This window comes from Exophiala oligosperma, assembly GCF_000835515.1.
Source record: "Exophiala oligosperma strain CBS 72588 unplaced genomic scaffold supercont1.16, whole genome shotgun sequence".
In the NCBI taxonomy this organism is placed as follows: domain Eukaryota; kingdom Fungi; phylum Ascomycota; class Eurotiomycetes; order Chaetothyriales; family Herpotrichiellaceae; genus Exophiala; species Exophiala oligosperma.
In genome coordinates, this window is record NW_015622833.1 from 1 (window position 1) to 18,396 (window position 18,396).

At 41.6% G+C, this 18,396-nt stretch overlaps 4 protein-coding genes across 5 annotated transcripts; 2 read left to right on the forward strand and 2 right to left on the reverse strand.

The window, feature by feature from the left end:
- On the reverse strand, positions 1-1,020 carry PV06_10807. 2 transcript variants are annotated; one of them, XM_016412393.1, is made up of 3 exons: positions 482-1,020; positions 226-433; positions 1-166 (listed from the first exon to the last, which is right to left on the reverse strand). In XM_016412393.1, the coding sequence occupies exons 1-3, from the start codon at positions 676-678 to the stop codon at positions 158-160; spliced, it is 414 nt and encodes a 137-aa protein (XP_016257118.1). In that variant the 5' UTR covers positions 679-1,020; the 3' UTR covers positions 1-157. The 2 variants fall into 2 exon arrangements, with proteins under 2 accessions (XP_016257118.1, XP_016257117.1); XM_016412392.1 differs by having other exon boundaries at positions 1-433.
- A 1,918-nt stretch (positions 1,021-2,938) lies between these two features.
- On the forward strand, positions 2,939-4,774 carry PV06_10808 (uncharacterized protein; the record flags this gene model as incomplete). Its single annotated transcript, XM_016412394.1, has 1 exon — positions 2,939-4,774. The coding sequence occupies one exon, from the start codon at positions 2,939-2,941 to the stop codon at positions 4,583-4,585; it is 1,647 nt and encodes a 548-aa protein (XP_016257119.1). The 3' UTR covers positions 4,586-4,774.
- An 8,251-nt stretch (positions 4,775-13,025) lies between these two features.
- PV06_10809 (uncharacterized protein) lies at positions 13,026-14,897 on the reverse strand (the record flags this gene model as incomplete). Its single annotated transcript, XM_016412395.1, has 3 exons — positions 13,026-14,081; positions 14,193-14,377; positions 14,435-14,897. The coding sequence occupies 3 exons, from the start codon at positions 14,895-14,897 to the stop codon at positions 13,026-13,028; spliced, it is 1,704 nt and encodes a 567-aa protein (XP_016257120.1).
- Positions 14,898-15,936: 1,039 nt separating this feature from the next.
- Positions 15,937-17,780, forward strand: PV06_10810 (uncharacterized protein; the record flags this gene model as incomplete). Its single annotated transcript, XM_016412396.1, has 7 exons — positions 15,937-16,049; positions 16,102-16,118; positions 16,176-16,673; positions 16,733-16,894; positions 16,950-16,983; positions 17,042-17,585; positions 17,646-17,780. 7 exons carry the CDS (start codon positions 15,937-15,939, stop codon positions 17,778-17,780), a joined length of 1,503 nt encoding a protein of 500 aa, XP_016257121.1.
- Positions 17,781-18,396: the final 616 nt, after the last annotated feature.

Sequence of the window (18,396 nt, forward strand, 5' to 3'; positions counted from 1 at the left end):
GCTGCCAGCAACAGAATCGCCGCCAACTGGAGTCGTTGCCGTTCATTGGGAAACCAGTTGATATCCGAGGCCCAGTGGTAACGGATGAGCTCGACGAAATCGTCCGCCTCCATGAGAGGCTTCTCGATCTCCTCATTGTCCAGGCCATATTCTTCCGTCAATGGCCCTTCAATGAACTGTAGCTTCAGCGGTCTGGCGGTATACAGTATTCCCTGTGTTACGTACCACGAAGATTTGCCTCATGACAGCCGGGTCCATTCGACGCTGTGTCCACATAATGTACAGCTGACTCAATTGCCGCCAGTAGGTCGTCAGTGTACTGGTTTTCTTGATCGTGTACGTCCGGAGCAACCAATGTAGGAAGTTCTCCATCCGAGCCGTGGCACACTCGCGCAGGGTCTCTTGTGGATCAAGCTGGAACTTGTCACAGTATCTTTGCAGAGTCAACAGATGTCCCCAACTATCAGGTCATGGCACGTACTCCTCGAAGAGGCGCTGAATGCGGTCAACGTGGTAGATAGTATTCGGTGCATACAGCGTCGTGGGACGGGTTTCCAACAAGGCCTCCTCATATTTCCGGGCGAGGACGTCAAGTGTACAGACGTCATCAGTAGTATGGCCGGAGTATGAACCCCCGGAACTCAGGTTGACAGTGGTAAACTTCTTTCGGCGAGGCATGTGGCTTGAGCATACGCAGGGACGGATCGGACAAGTGAAGAGGAATAGGAGGAAGTGACGAAAGTGAGGTCGGCATGTTGGCGATGCCGTCGTATATATATCTCATCCAGGGCTCGTGCAGCTAGCACAGCGGTTGGCAAAGGGCAGGTGCATCAGGGCGTCGCCTGAAGCCAGTTTGACTTCCGACTCCGTTTGATGAGCGGGGGCATTTCGACGGAGGGATGGCAGGAGAACTGCAAACAATTTGAAATTCGGGAGACGTCCACGAGTCTCACTCCTAGGATCTTCGACATGGGTGGGAGGTCGCCAACGCATGCTTTTGAGATTGTGACGTGAGACACGCCGAAAGAGAGAGAGAGGGGGGTCTGAGAGAGGGTCGGGTGAGAGAGGAAGATTGTACGTCAAATCGTCAAAAGCGGCGAGGGACAGGTGGAGCCGGCCGGTGGAAAGGGATCGCAAAAGCGGCTACGGACGTCGTCGCGAAACGGCACCCTTTGCGCCAGGACACAGACTTGAAGAATAATAACTAATTTTAAAGAGCTTAAAATAGATCTTAATTAATAATGCCTAATTAAAATATATTTAGCACTTTAATATTAATATATAGTAGCTTTAGAACTAACTTATATACCTTAATTATTACTTACTTAATAAATATATAAATTTCCTAAAGATATAAATTATCCTATTAAGATTTAAGGGTTTTATAAAATATAGTTATTACCTTAGTATTTATACTAAAGATATAATAATAAAATTAACTCTTATATAATTATGAAGAGATCTTAAAAATATAATTAGATTCACTAATTTACTAGTAATATACTTCGTTACACTAAATAGTATTCTTAACTTAAAATAAAATAGCTTAAGAGATATTAAGGTAAAGTGATTAACTAAGATACCTAAAATTTAACCTAAGTATAGAAGTTCTAAGTAAAGATTTAGGGTTTTTAGTATCTATAGCGCTTAAGTTAGCCTTTAAATTATTAATAGTAAAAGCTTATTACATTACTTAATAATTCTTAGCTTTAGCTTTCGTAAAGAAATACTATAAGATAACCTTTTAATATATAAAATACTCTTTTTATTAGTGTTAAGTATTAACTCTATATTTATAGCTATAGTATCTCTATATTTTCTCTTAATTAGTAACTTAATATTTATATAAATTAGTGATAGTATAAATAAATTCCTTAAAGAATTAAAGTCTATAAATAAGTAAGCTATTATTTAGTAAGTTAGTAACCTTAATAGTAATATTCTAAGTAGTAACTTATTCTTTAATACTCTTTACTTACTCTTTAGTAATACTATACTTTCTCTTTAAATATTCTTTTAAGTTCTTTCTAGGTATATAATATATTTAGTGCTTAATATAGAGAATAATGCTATAAGTTATAAGTAATTATAGCTATTAAACTAGCGGGGTTAAAGTAAATAGTTAAGTGTTTTAGTAGGGATTTAGAATATTATTATTTATTACTAATCTATATAACGGGCTAAAAGAGTTTAAAGTAAGCCTAAATAAACTATTAAGTATATTAGATAAACTATAGAAAAAATATTAATGAAATTTATAGTGATCATTATGATATAGCACTAAATGTGTTTAATTACTCGATAGGAAAAGTGAAGTGTAGAAAGCTTAAATTTTATATGTGAATGGATTACCCTATGAATAGTTCACCCGCTCTCTATACTAAGACTTACTTTATATGTGGATGGGTTACCTGTTCACAGCGTAATAATGTTAGGGAACATAGTAACTTATACGGAGTACGGATATAATTATCTCCCTCTCTTAATCGAACAAGGATATTTGCGCCATAAGGGGAATGCTCACTGTTAGTTCCCAAACGGCCAGGGACCACGAGGCTCGGAGATACTTGTTTCTGATTGCTACTTGAGGTTTACGTGGTCTTACGTACATATAGCGGCCAGTCACGGCTCCACACAGATGAATTTAATTCCCGCCGCTACAGCACTCTATCGAATATCACGTGCAAATGCGGGGTCATCTCCAAATTTGACCACCATATTTACCTCCTTGTCGCCGTTATTTGGAGCAACAAATATCATTCTTCAAGTTCCGATAAATATTACGAGTCACATTGACGTCTTAATTATGTGGTCAAGTCACGTTACTGGTACGTCTCCGGCTAAAGTGTGCGTGGCTGCAGTCGAAGATGTGCCTGGACGTTGAAGAGTTGACTGGGCAGTCACTCGAGATAACGAGCCCCGCAATTTTAAAGCAAAGATGAAGAAAGATGGGCCTGAGGACCATACCCAGATCATTGATCCTGAACTCCGGATTGTTGCTCCTCACTGCCCAGGTTATGCCCGACCGTCGCAAACGTATCGACACAGAAGTGTTGCGAATTTGCTCGATCTCAGCCTGGAAGGCCTTTTAGAGGCAAATGCTGGCTGTTTTGGTGAAAGGTACAACTATGCTTCTCCTAGTTGTGCTCGCGTCCTCGCAACCAACCCAGAGATGAAGTATTCGTTCAACCTTTTGGATGAGGATATGGACTCTTATATGATGAATGAATGCACTGCGAAGAACAAATTCCTGGTTCTGGAGTTGTGCAATGACATCACCATCGATACTCTTGTTCTAGCCAATTTTGAGTTTTTCAGTTCAACTTTCAGAGATTTTCGAGCCAGCGTATCAGACAGATACCCCATCAAGACGGAAGAATGGAAGACCTTGGGGACTTTCCGAGCTCTCGATACCAGGAATATACAAAGTTTTCGAATTGTAAGTCCCATAATATGGGCACGGTATTTACGCCTTGATTTTCTGGACCACTACGGAAACGAATATTATTGCCCGGTGAGCCTTGTGTACGTCCATGGGACAACGATGTTGGAAGAGTACAAGCATGGCTCTCAACCGTGTTTGTGGGAGTCTTGCCAAAACGATATCCTAGGAGATGTGTCCGCAGAAGGTTGCGTCCGCGCCACCGAACCTATGATATCCGCAAAAGAAAGCAAACGTGCTTCTGTCGCATGCGAAGGCTGCATGGTGTCCTCCAGTGAGCATGACTCAATTGCAACGGCCACAAATACCTTCACCGGGACTTCCTATGAAGGTGACAGTCTCAATACCTTCACAGCTACAACGGACAGAGACCACGAAAATTCTATGGGGGAATGTGCTACTGAGGACCAGCTCACTGGCGAGCTATCCAAACTTCCGATCTCTCCCATACAATTGCCTTTGGGGACTACACCGTTGCCAGGCGAGTCTTTCTTTATGATGACGCAGAATCGTCTACAGGGCCTTGAAACCAATTACATCCACTCATGGATGTATATAAAGGTGCAGTATCACGCCCTCGATGTTTATTTGCACCAGATCGAGCAAACCCAGAACGTACACGTTGATGCTCTTCTTCGTCAGCTGAACACCACAATGTTCAATCAACTCGGTTCTTTCAGAAGTCAATATTCTCATTTTACGAAATTAATTGAAAATGAGCTTGCCCAGCAACAGGAATGGTACGAACAAGAGAAACATCATGTTCACGTTCGTGTCGATGCTCTGACTGAGGAGATCACGTTTCAAAGACTAGTTTTGATTCTGGAGCTATTTCTCACTCTTACGTGCTTAGCAATCATTGTACTGCATAGGAGAGTTGTCAAGCACTCGGCAAATGCACGAACACTACAGCTTGACTTTGCGGATTCGAGTATGCTGGCATTGCGAGACCTCGTCGACATGAAGAGAAATCCTCCTCGCAACCCGACGACACGTCTTCAAAAGATAAGGGTCCTAGGTGCCAATCGTCGAGGCTTGGAAAACGAAGGAAATGAAGACGACGAAATAGATCAGAAGGATATACCGAGTCCTTATACACCCAGCTTCGGAGACCCCTCTGATGGAGAGTTCGACATTGACTGATCCTCACAAGAAATGGCTTGGTCTCACTCAGGATTGGTCGATAGATGGATGCACCAGCTTGAAACACCAGCACCTGCTCAGGCTACAAGCCAAAATTTGCGCCATGTCTTCGAGCGCTGTTCTGGAGAGCAAGGAGACTTACGCATCCAGAATACAATATTCGAGAGTCACCTTTGCTAACCTGAGTCCGATCCATCGACTGATGACCAGCTATGCACTATAAGCCCATATTCGCGTGGGAGAAGCGTAAAGACTGTCCTGGCTAGTCCGAAACTATGCAACATCGCTTCGAGAGACTGTGGAGGCAATCGCAGTGAATTGGGAGTAAATATTTCTCATGTTGAAAATTTTGAAGATTACGGCTATACTACAAGGGTCATTGGGGATTCTACTTTGACGATCTTCGGATAGGAGTTGATCAAACCGTGATGCGAGCGGCCATGCTTGCACATATGTTTTGGCGCTTACTGGGTTGCATATACCAAAGGACAGCTCCTTGAGAGGAGCTTAGTGCCCGGGTGGAGATCCCAGTTCGCCGAGGTCAGCTGCTTCCTCGCTTATTTCTACCAGTTTGAATTCACAAGGCAATGATTGATTTTATATAGTCAGGTCGCATATCCCTACAGAATTCACGTAAGCAACTGACGAGAACATCTCTGCTGGAAAGGAAGGAAGGAGGCTGAGTACATTCCTTCGTCAAAGTCGAACGGGATGAAGTGGAAAGCCGACTGAGACAGTGGAAGTGTGATAGGAATTCATGATACCTTCTCAGGATGTCACGCGCACCCCTTTCATTCATGGGCTCTGAATTACAGTCATTGACTATAGCATTGCCACAATGAGCAGACAAAAGGACAGAAAGGTCGTAGTACTGCATTGAACGATCACCCAGTCTGCACATTCGACTCCATACAGTGCAGTGTAATAACTCAAGCTGTCGTCCCATTTTTCTCGTATATGCATGTCTAAGTTTGGGAGGGTGATATTGCCAGTAGGAGAAAGCCAGCCATTGTTGTTGGGTTACATTTTCTCGTGACATGTGGAAGAGCTGCTGCGGTTTGGTCATGTAGTTGAGGACAAGGACCTCTACTCTAGAGCTGAACTCGTGCGAGATCAGCTCGAGCCAACTTCTGATCAAATTGTTCCAATCAGCAGCTCCCGCCAATCAACTTTGATTTACCTCGCTTCATGATCCCTTGCGAATAAAAACTCCATCGGCAGACTTTAAAGGTTTGGCGATGCTGGATTGAATGATCCGGCCGATATCAAAGAATTAATCATTATTCTGATCTGCGGGACATCCCAGCAGCACCAAATGACGATCTCTAGTACCTGAGAAAGTTGGCCAAATACTCCACGCCTTCCTCGCCTAAATGTACACTATTATACTCAGTCTTAGTATGTCAAAAGGCCACTCTTGTTGACAGTAGATAGCTCGCTCGTAAAGTTTCACCCCTTGCAACGTTGTAGTAGCTGCTAGCATGACGTTTCACCACTATTCGTGCGGTCCGAGCGCTGCGCGTTTCGAGGTCGGGCATTTGATAATACACCCTTCGATTGCGTATAAAGTTGTGCACTTGACATCCCTTGGCAACCCCACTTCAGGTCGCGGATCATAAACAGGCGAAACCTTGTGCCCTCGTATTTATTTATCCATCACAATAACTGGGGCGCAGATCTAGCGCCACGAGGCACATACTGTACAGCCAAAGATACGCTCTCGCTTGCTTCACAATGAACTTTGGATCGAGCTTTACGTACTTTCTGATTGTAGTGGGTAGAACAGTCGACATGACTTTCAAAACCACAAAGTAATGGCATTGCGACATTTGAATCAATAAATACTGAGCTATCATATTTGATCTAGGCTCAGCTCGATTGGACTGCTTGATAAATAGTCTTATTCATGTAGGGTTTTGAAGTCAGCAAAAGATCAACGACTGTCTCAGAATTTCCAGTGCTAAAGCCCTCTTGTCACGGTATCGCAGCAACTGCAGGATGATCTTGAGAACCTGGGTATCACGATGCTCCAAATGATTTCGGTGCTTACAGGAATCAATGAGCTCTGTTGTAAAAAGGCTACTTGTTATATCGGCCCCCCTACTCGCTTTCCTGGAACTCTAGGATCCAAACTTAGTCATCCTCTCATACAAATATGGTAGATATGACGGTGTCTGCGCAGGATTATTTATTCGTTTCTTCCCGTTCGAACCGCCGTAGAGTCTATAGGCAGTCTCGTTTTACCGTAAGAACTACATTAATCCGTCATATAGAGAGATAGAGATAGAGCCGGCAGAGGCTACTCTCTCCCTTCGAGCACGATGTCTAGTGCAGCATCAACATTTCCTGACAGTAAAGCTTACGCTCCTTCCCAAACTCGAAAATTTACAACACATCTATTGTCCGCTAAGATAGATTTTAAGTTACAATTCCCAAGCGAGGCGCTCAGTCCCCCCCCCACGCCACCACTCCTAACATCGATCCTAAATTCAGGGCGGGTTCCTGAGGGCAAACATCACTCCATTAGACGCCGAAAGTGTTGTTTTCCAAGGTCGATATCAACCTATACACGTCCACACCACCAGGAGCCTCGGTAGGCTCCCTCCGCTGTGGAAGCCTAAGACTCCATAATAGTTGTATTTTATCAAAATCGCATCGCACATCTCCTGAAAAGCTCACCAGCCTTTGATTTGTACTGGAATTTAGCAAATAGTGAAGAGTCTGCAGCAACCACTACACCGCCTTGGTCTCCTCGAGGCCGAGAACAAGATTCTTGAAATGCGAATGAAGCACTAAGTAAATGTCAGAGAGCTAGAAATATCCGGGTGAGGCAAGGAAGGTCATTCAATTTTGGAGGTTTACAAGACCTAACTGGCCAGCAAGATATGGACTGTCAGCTAGAGAGAGAAACACTCGAGAAGAGTGGTCAGCGAAAGGGAGTGGATCAAGGCATAGATGCTGGGACGATGCGGCAATGCTGAACACAGTGCACACACTTGTCATGTGCATATAGCTTCCACTTCTGAAGAGGATCCCATAGTTTGATCTTATTAGAAGTGTTGTGGTTGATCAATTGGAGCAGGAAGTCATCGGGTGGCAGGCAAGTGCACAGCTTGCTTGTGTGCGCGACTTACATGGGAACAACGGTATATTATGTCAAGGAATTATGCGAGGTGCAAAAATAAAGGCTACTAGAGTATACAGAGAAAATATAGCCGACGTGTCTATTAGATCTACCTTCGATGATAGGTGTTGATTGGTTTAATAAGGCTACTACATCACCACCAAGTCAGAAGCAATAAGGTAAGATTCTTGCTTATTTCTAGCTATCTGTCAGTACTTTTGGCTAAAAGCTTCTCCACATGTGAGTAGACTCCGCGGGTCAAAGGAGGGATTTCTTCGATACTATCCAACATCCGAGGCGAGCGTTGTTAAAAAACAGTCGACGTAGAATAAGCGAGCTTTATCGGCAGGATAATATTCTCCTCATCGGAGGCACTTTCATACGTCCAATAGCTGTGTTCAGAGGAGTAATGTAACGGTATGAAAAATTATATAAAGGATAACTGTTACAGTATTGTCTAATTCTCTTCTCCCTACTCTCATATTTTTCCTACAGGCCAAATCAAAGAGATCTCGAAGAAACCATGAAAGTCAGCGGAAGCCTTCTTTGTGCCTCTTTCCTCATTTGGAATATCCTACACACTATTGCATCTCCGATAAATAGTGGCTCCAATGGAAATAGCACGGAAGTGGATAATAACGACAGCACGGCTGGACGAAACCAGCAGTGTACTTGCGGTAGAAAGGGGGAGTTGTGTTGCATTTATTGCGACTCTGTAACACTTCCTTGTATCTTTAGCTGTATTCCAAACAGTCTTTATTGAGGTGTAAATCTCATGTCGCGTCCATACTGATTCAAGTTCAGTGGCAATGTGTTACATCCTTCTGACATCTCAGAAGGCCATGTCATCAACGCAGACCCGCATAAGAACAGAATAACGAGACACTTCAGGAGGCCCGGTTTGCTGAGTGATGGACACAGTTGAGGTTGGGCGGCAGATGGCGATGCTATGTTATTTCATGCGGACTCACCCATTCCATTCCTTGTATGCTTACGGTCTAACACCCAGCATGGTATTTAATGCCTCATAACAGGCACATGCCGGAATTTCATAACACTCCTCAACGAGTAGTTCATGTGGCGAGATCATACAGTTAATATCAGCAGGCCGTTCAGACGGCCTTCAATACTCAGACAGACTTATTAGTCATCCCTTTCCAATCCTCGTACTTGCCAATAGTTTGCGATCCTAACAGTTTAATACTAAGAACATCGCAGGCTGAAAAAAATAATGCGATAATGCTCTACAAAACTGCAAAGGTCACTTCACATACCAATGTGCTTTGAGAGAAACTCTGGGCATTTCTCTCTTGATTTCTAACGGTCGAGATTACTTGGTCTAACTTTGGCTATGTTTTAAGCGTCAGAATATACAAGTTTCCCAGCCAGTCCTTGGACTGGACTGGACTAGACTTGACTGATTTCATTTACCCTGACCTCTCCCTTTGGTATATGCAGGCTACCACTACTCAAGCCATCTCTCTCTCCACTCGGTCGTGACCGAATTACATACGCGAAATTTTTGCCCCCTTAAGGCCTATGATGTACAATTGGCCGTGCTGCCGGAGCCCGTGACTTGAATCTTTGGGTTGCCTCCGCGAATTCGAGTGCCGCATTGAGAGCTTCTCGATTGATTCCACCTTTGCTTACACTACCTTACCCATTCTGGGGTCGCCCTCCGAGCATAGTTACGAAGCTATTGAATGCATCACCTTTCTTGTTCCTTAGTTGACGCCTTTCTTCGCGTAAAAACGAAGGCTACCTGTGCCAACCCGAAGCAGATGAGAGGGCCCGCATTTTTCCGGATCCGTACACGTCAATTGGTGTGCAGCGCTTCACATGTCCACAGATTCCGGGGGGGCGGCATTGGAATACACCAGGACCGGCTCCAAAATCATTGGTTGACTGAGTAGTTCATCCGATACTCGTGGTCATTCTGACACCCCTTCCAGCGATTAGGCAACATTTAAATGATTGAACTATTGGTCTTAGCGCATACTGCGATGACGAACCAGATTCTCAGTTGTATCGATCATTAAAATAGGTACAGTATTAATACTGCGTAAACTTTGTTCTTTAAACTGTAACCCTTATGTTCTTATCCTTTGATTGATAAGAAAGATTAAGATATCCAGCATAGATAACCATGCTAGAACCCCGCCCACCTCTCTAGGAATTAGGACATCGTAAAACGGAATGTGTTTTGGAGCACCCGTCCCGCTAGGACATCGCAAAACGGAATGTGTTTTGAGGTTCCGCCTATCAGCGCGCGAGATATACAGCCCTATTAAACTATTAATATATGAACACATTATATTGGTTAAGTTATAGGCTTACTCTATGTTAAGTGGACCAGGTCATATCGTAATAGGGAAGGGTATAGCGTAATAAGCCTTTATTAATGAATGACTAGCTAAGTGATAGCTAAATAAGGACTTAGAGAGCTTAAGGAGTGAAAGCCCGTGAAGGAGGGTAAAGATCTCCTTATATAGACGTAAAGGGGAGTCTATATAGAAGGCTTTAGAACAGAATAGACTATTAATTATAAATTAATAGTCTTACCATGCTCAGCCTTGCGCAGTGTGCTCAGCCTTACGCGGGTTAACTAGTTAACACTTTTAACTTAAAATAGTTAATATAGTTAATATATTACTTTATAGCTTTTCTCTAAATAGTATTAAGCTTTAGGAATTTAATATACTCTTAGATTTTATGCTAATATAAATATTTAGGCTTTTATTTTTTATTAAGAAATATATAGTCTAAGTAATTTATATAATAAAAATACTTATAACTAAGAATACACTTCTTTAATAATAGTGTTAAGAGTAGAAGAAATTACTTAAGATATAAAAGAGTTATAAATAAAATAAAAGAGTAAGATTAAAAAGTAAATTTATATTCTTTATAACTAAAGTATTAAATATAATGTAAAAGATAAAAGTAAAGTATCTTATTAAATAATAGTATAAATAACTATAATAATAAGTTATAATTAAAAACGAAAAGAAAGATATTAATAAGGTATTTAACTCCTTATTTTCCTTATTAAATAATGGAATAATAATATTAATACCTTATTAATAACTTTTAAAGTAAGTTAGGTTAGATTTAGTGTGTTATTAGACTATATATATTATTAAACTATATAGTACTTTATTAACTTAGTATTTTACTATTTTATAAGAATATTATTTAGCTTAATAGCCTTTATATATATATAAATAAATATTTTAAGTTATTCTAAACATAAAATATATTATATACTAAGCTATAAAGTTATATTAGTCTTATTTAAGTGAGCGCACTTAAACACTAAAAATATTTTTATATTAAGTAGCTAAAGAATATAAAAGTAATATAATAATATAATTAGTAAGTTAATATTATTCTTTATATAATAAATAATAAAATTAGCTTTAATGTAACTTTTATAGCTATTAATAATTAATAATTAAGGCTAACTTATTACTTTCTTATGAGTTTAAGGCTTAAATATCTTAATTAACTATTATAGACTAAGCTTATTTAATATTTAGCTATTTTTATTAACTATAAAATACTAGTTAAAAAGTATTTAAGTTAGTAATTATTTAGAATTAATATTTTAACTCTTAAAGATAATTATTAATAAGAGTGTATCTTTAGCTATATTAATATATTTAATTATAATTAATTACTTCTATTTCTTTATTATAGTTTTATACTATTATTAATAGTTAAGAGAAATTAAGACCTTTATTATTTAACTCTCTTTAACCTTAAAACTAAACTTATTTATATTCTAAATATTAAAATTATTATAGGTGCGCTCTTAAAATTTAGTGATAATTATGTTAAATCACGCTTTAACCTTATTATATAATACGTTATTAAATTATATAGTCTTAAGTTACTTTATATAAATACTCTAAATAATTAAATAATAATTAAGAAAGTATTAAAGTTATTTATACTTAATTAAGATAATAATTTTAGTGAGAACTAAATTTTATAATATATATTAAATATATTTATAGTGAGTTAATTTAGCTAGCTTAATTAATAATATTAATATAATAAATAATTTAGTGTATATATATTATAAGACTTATTATATAAATATCTTTTCTTTCATATTTAAAAGGATTTAAACTATTTTTATGGCTTAAGTATATAAAAGTTCTTTAGTAAGTTAATATAATATAGTTTAATGTAACATATTAAAGGTGATAGTGACAGTATAAATAGACTTATATTCTTAATTTCGATACACTAGAATAGTCTTCTAGACTCACTCTTTAAGATTAGTTACTTTAAAACTGTGTTAGTAACTTATAATTAATAAGAGTAATAGTTAAATATAACTAAATAGAGTTTTATAGTTCATTACTTTATATAGTTTATTAAACTATATAGTACTCTATAATATTATTAAATAATTATCTTACTTATTAATAAATATTAATATAATTTAGTGATAAAGTATAAGAAACCTTAATAAAACTAAAGTTTATAAATAAATAAACTATAGTTAGGTAATTAAGTTATAATAGTTATAATATTTTGGTTTTAAACCTAGTTTTTAATATCTTTAGCTAATTACTCTTTAAAACTATACTTATAAAGTATATTTAATACTTAGTATAAAGTATTACTCTATACTATAAAAATATTTATAGCTATATAATAAGTACTAAGGAGTTAAATTAGATTATATTTATAGTGTTTATAGATAAATTATTTTTTACTAATTTATACTTAAGGTATAATAAGCTAGAATTAAGTAAAGATAAACTTTTAAATATACTTAATAAATAATAAAACTAAAAGTGATAAGAATTAATGGTTTTATAATGATATAGTGAGATAAATAGTTATTAATAATTTATTAATGTAATGAAAGTCATGAAATAAAAGTTACGCTAGTAACGCTAAGACTTAATTTGTATGTGTAATAACTGTCACTATAGACTGGAATAGTGTTAGGCCTCGGTCTTATAAAACGGATCTACTCTGATTCGATAGGGAGATAAATGGGTATTACCACTTATTGGTCCTTTTCCGCGTAAATTGTGTAGATATAGCTATTATATCTCGTACCTTAAGGATGAACCTATAATCGCTGAACCATTAGGTTCTTTCTACAAGGAACATTCCCAAAAGACTTTATTTGGTTTAGTGTTGGTGTTGGCTTTAAGAGAACGTTGTTAGAGCTGAGTGAGTGCTGGGGCGTTTAAAAGGCACTTAACTATTATCTACACACAGAGTATCGCAATCTGATCAATTGAATAACTATACTAGTTACTGCTTAGTGGACAGATCAATGTATTTCTGTTAAGCGACTGTCTTGCAGTTCTTAGGCTTTGTCGGCGAGTTACTCAATTCGTTCTTTCCAGAGAGAATCTGTTTGCCCACTTCCGAAAACCACTCGGCTCTTTGCTCGGTATCAATGAATCCGTGCATCAAGCTTGTCTTGTCGGAAGCCCAGTCTACAAGTTCGTTCCCGTGGCTGTTATACAGTCTGACCTTGCCACTTTTCTGGAATTGTTCGAATGGCTGGCTCCCATATATAAATGCTGCCCAATCTTCGGCCATAGCATCGGCCGTAGTCCGATACTTTTCTTCAGCCTCGGGACCTGCAACTGCAGGAGTTCTGAGCACAAATGCGGTGTCCAGAGAGTGATATGAGCGACCCTTGAAGGAGCTCTGAGGATTGTCATCCGTCTGCTCGAACCTGAAGACACTGATGGCTGGAGAAGTCAATCTTCCCAGCATGATTGGTAAACACCCGAACGCACCATCGGATGACAATCTCATCAGTCCATCGAGCGAGATCTCTGCTGGGTTATCTCGTGAAACATTGTAGGCTTTGAGGAGTTCAGACGCGAATGCAGGGTCAGGTGACACATCTCGAACCCAAGCTTCAACCTCTGCAGAGGTCAATGAATGCCATTGGTTGCTCCACAGTGCCATCTCATCCCTCGTCCAGCCTACCAATACCCCCTCGACCCAAGGACTAAATTTAGTCACTCTTTCGAAGGGTGTAATTACGTCCTGGTGTACAAACCAGTTAGGGTCCCAGACGGGTCGAGCAAAGGAGCCGCCGAGTAAGTCTTCCAGTTGCTTATCCGACAGTTGACGCAGCGCCGCCAGTCGTTCTGTTGCAGACGCAGATGTAGGTATACCCGTGCTCGATACCAAACGCTGATAAATTTCCTCGGCGAGAGCGGGATCTGCAAACTTCCAAACTGGAGCGGATTGGATGATGATTCTTTTGCAGACGGGAATATCGGACAAGCCATGTGCGCAAGAACTGAATGCTCCTGCCGATTCACCAGCAATAGTGATCTGATCTGGATCACCACCGAAGTGGTGAATATGCTTCCGAATCTGATAATATCGGTTAGCCCCTTATGATTATCAAAGCTCTCTTTTAAGAAGCATGTTTATCATAACAGTCATCAAGTGTCGGAGCACAGTGTATTTACGCCGTAAACTTACCCACAAGAGTGCAATTCGCTGATCCCACAGGCCTCTGTTCGGGGAATAGACTTCACCATTCTGTCTCGCTTCTTCTTCAAGATCTTTGGAGCCGAGGAAACCATGGTACCCCAGGCGGTAGTTGATTCCCACAGAGACGAACGGCTTCCCAATCTTCATGGCGTGTTGAACAGAATAATTGCCATCTAATCATGAGAGACAGTCAGTCAGCCAGCCGGAAAACTAGGAAAGTTGAGCCCTACCAGAAGAGGTATTCCCATTTCCTGTCGTCCAGCCACCGCCATGGATATTTGCGTACACTGGTAACTTGGCAGTCCGGCCATGCAATGCTCCTGGAGGAACAAAAACATTGACTCTCAGGCATTCTTCCAGATCCATCACTGGCATTCCCTCAACTTCTAGAAGAGGTACGAGTCCCTCATACAGATACATTCTTCTACTAATGAGCGGGTCATATGGTTGAGGACATATTGGTCCGTATCTTGTCGAGTCAAGAATCCCACTGTTGCATGCATCCTCGAGATTTAGTAGTTTGCTCTGTCGAAACCGTGCCGGGATGGTGGCGAACGGTATGCCCAGAAAGTTGACAACACCCGTAGATGACAAGGCGCCACAGACCTTGCATTTTGCGCTGATATCAAGCACCGGACCAGGCGATAATGTGAGCCAGTCTTTACGGGCATCAGCAGGGGTTGCTGAAGCCATGATCAATCGTGACTTTTGTATGATGGTCCAACAAGGAATCGATACGTGCTTCGTATGTCCCAAAGTAGGACTCGACTCATGGCCAGAGATCAGGTCAACGATCGACGTGAGTCACGCTACGGCCCCCCGCGCCTTTGAAGAGTGTTCTCAGTCCCGAATGTCGGCAGACGTGCCGGTTCTCAATTCAGAATTCAGACTCGGATTCGGGCTCCGACGCCGAGCTCTATCGGCTTGATCTTCGCATTTATGCTATCGGCCATCGCGCCCGAGAATTCTCGCATCCCGTCATGTCTATGTACTGTCATTGCGCGAGAAACAATAGTAAAAGAGGATGTTACGCGTACTGCGGGGCGGGAGAGAACACTAGCTCTAGGGTTTACCCGACTTCCGACATTCAGCCATAGATTATCCGTGGATTAGCCATGTCGGAAGCAACCAGATGTTTATGATGCGAAGAGCCTCGTCCTCACATAGTGTCTCTATATCAAGACTTTGATTGGATCTCAGGGTGTTTTCTATGCCTGGAAATGATTACACGTGGAGCTTGACTTCACCGCTTTTGACGTTAGCTAGATGCCTGCTTCGTCGTTCATATTCAAAGTACGGAGAATAGCTTCTCGTACTCGTACTTGATTTTGAACTACTAAGCTCACGCCGGCGAATGCTAGTCTGGAAGTCAAAACTATGGGCACCGTCGGTGGCAGCACCGAAGCCCATCGCAGCTTGTCAACCCCAGGTCCGAACGCAGCTAGAAATGGACACCTTGTTAGGCGAGGCACGTACGAGTACGAGTATCGGTGTGCCAAATCAGGTTCAAACAGCACTGACTTCCCCGTGGGGCCCATCCGATTTACATTAGTAACTCAGACCACTGGCAAAAATTGATCGAGTATAACTACGTGGGAGATGCGTTTGATATTCAACTCTCCATTCCTTTGATCTTTCGCAAAATGAATTCGAATCTTCTGCAATTGCGTCTCTGGAACCAAGCGAACTTCTCCTCTTTCTTCATCCGGACTCAACATACACTGTCATCACGATGCGTGGGATCAGCAAGGAGCGACTCCGAAGCGATCTTAGGGTCATTGGCTACTGTCTCATTGTCGGTTTAGGGGCTACAGCCTTTGGTTTTGATCAAGGTCTCACGTCTGGGTATGTTCTCCATGTTTTTTCGTATCGAGGAGCACGCTAACAATAAGGGTAGCTTTTTGGCAATGCAAGGTATACTTTCATTGCATTTTCGACGTGGCAAAGTTCCATGTGGCTGACAACATGCAGCGTATAACAGAAGCTTTGGATACTACAATGAAGCAATCGGAAAATATGCCATGACTGCAGGAAGACAAACATCACTCAGTGGTGTTTTGACTGGTTTCATCCTCATTGCTGCCATGGTCGCGGGTCCCATTGGTTCCAAGTTTGGCCGCAAGGCTGGGTTCATTATTACCTGCATTGTTGGCCTGATCGGTTCTTGCATCCAGATGATTCCGCACTTTGCAGCAACCCTTGTCGGCAAGGCCTTTATGGGATTGGCAATCGGTTTCACAGGACAGTTCTGTATTCCGTACTGGTCGGAGGCAGCTCCAGTGTACCTCAGGGGTTCCATTGTGATCTTTTACCAGTTTTTCATTAACATTCCGACCTTCATTGGTGCATGTGTGGACCAGGGCACTTACAAGATCTCGTCCAACTTGGCATACCAAATACCGCTTATCTGCACGCTACTAGCGCCGTTGGTCTTGTTGTCTCTGATCTACTGGCTCCCTGAATCTCCCCGTTAGTCTCCCGTCGTGTTTTATGTGAAGAGATGGCAGTTCCCTAACCAGTTCTTCCAGGTTGGCTCGTCACCGCAGGCCGTATCGACGAAGCCAAAGCTTCCCTCATGAAGCTCCGTGGCCAACATGCTCAAAGGGAAGAGCTCGACAATGAGATGAAGAACATTGTCAACTTCATAGAATTGGAGAAGCAATACGAAACATCGGCCTCTTATATGGACTGTCTCAAGGGGGACCGACCTTCGCCGAACCATGATCGCTACTCTTTCTGCCTCAGGCCAACAGCTGGTTGGTGTTGCTTTCCTTTCAGGGTAAGCCAGCTCTCTGTATCCTTCTCCCAAGATCCCTTTGCTGACCAAACGACTCCAGCTACTCAACCTATTTCTTCCAGACCGTAGGTGTCAGCAACGCGTTCCTCGTTACGGTCATTCTCAACATGTGCTCTGTCGTTGCCGTTCTCCTCTCCTTTGTCGCCATCAACTATATTGGCCGCCGGCCGCTGATGATCTGGGGCGCCGGAATCATGGGCGTCTGCATGTTCTCTTTTGCGGCCGTGGCTGAGGCACATCCAAATAGCACTGCCGCAGCCTCCTTCCTCATTTTCTGCATTTGCCTGTTCTCCTTCACGTACACTTTCACCTGGGGCTCTGCTAGCAATATTCTCCTGGGAGAGATCCCAGCCAATCGACTCCGATCCAAAACCATCTCCATCGCCGCGTCGGCGTCGTGGATAGTATGTGTCCTTGTATCTACAGGCATGCCATACCTACTTTCAGCTCAGTACGCCGACATGGGCACCAAAGTAGGCTTCATCTTCGGGCCTATCGGTATTGTTGTCTTTATTCTGACTTGGTGGATCGTCCCGGAGACCAAGGGCCGCACGTTGGAAGAGATTGATGAGATGTTTATGAACGTAAGCAACTCCTTGTCCCCACCGTCCTCCTTTTACCTACTTACCTCTTCTTCCTTATAGCGCGTCCCTACACGACAGTTCAAGACTTATGTCTGCACCGGAAACGTTAACGGCATCGATGTGAATACTATTACAGAGAATCAGAAAGGTCAACCTATGTTGGAGATTACTCACATCGAGAAGGGTCGATCATAAAATAGTACCACAGTGCTACGTCTCGCTTCACCACAAATGTCACTACATATATGGGCTTCTTGATAAGTGGGAGAGTATATGGCAGTATCTATGAGGGAGAGAACGCAAGAGCGGAGACAGCTGCCGTCCCATCGGAGGCCATCGTGGTCACGAACAGAGAAGGTGGATGACAACGCTAAACGACTTAGAAATGGCTGGGCTTGCTTTCAACATTGCCTCCTCTCAGTTGATTGTAATGCTGGCCCCGGGAGTATGCTCTGCCAATAGCTTTACACTTAAAGGTTGAAATCTCTCACAGCACCGCTATGTCACAATCCACGGCCTCGTTTGACAAGACCTCTTCTCTGGGCACCGTCGAGAGTAATTAGAGAAGATAGATAAGTTGCAATAATTAACTTTTATACTTGAAGAAGAGAAAACTTAAAGTATATGGTCTACTTAAGAACATACTCCAATATTAAATTAAACCTGTTTCGCCTGAAGTCACTAGAAGCAGTTTCTACTAATACAAGTACCTATGAGACCTTCTCAGGGGACTCTCTGCCTTTCTTGCCAGGTGTAGATTTCACCAAAGGTAACTGGGACACTTCGAGTGCGGACAGGGCAGCTTAAGCCT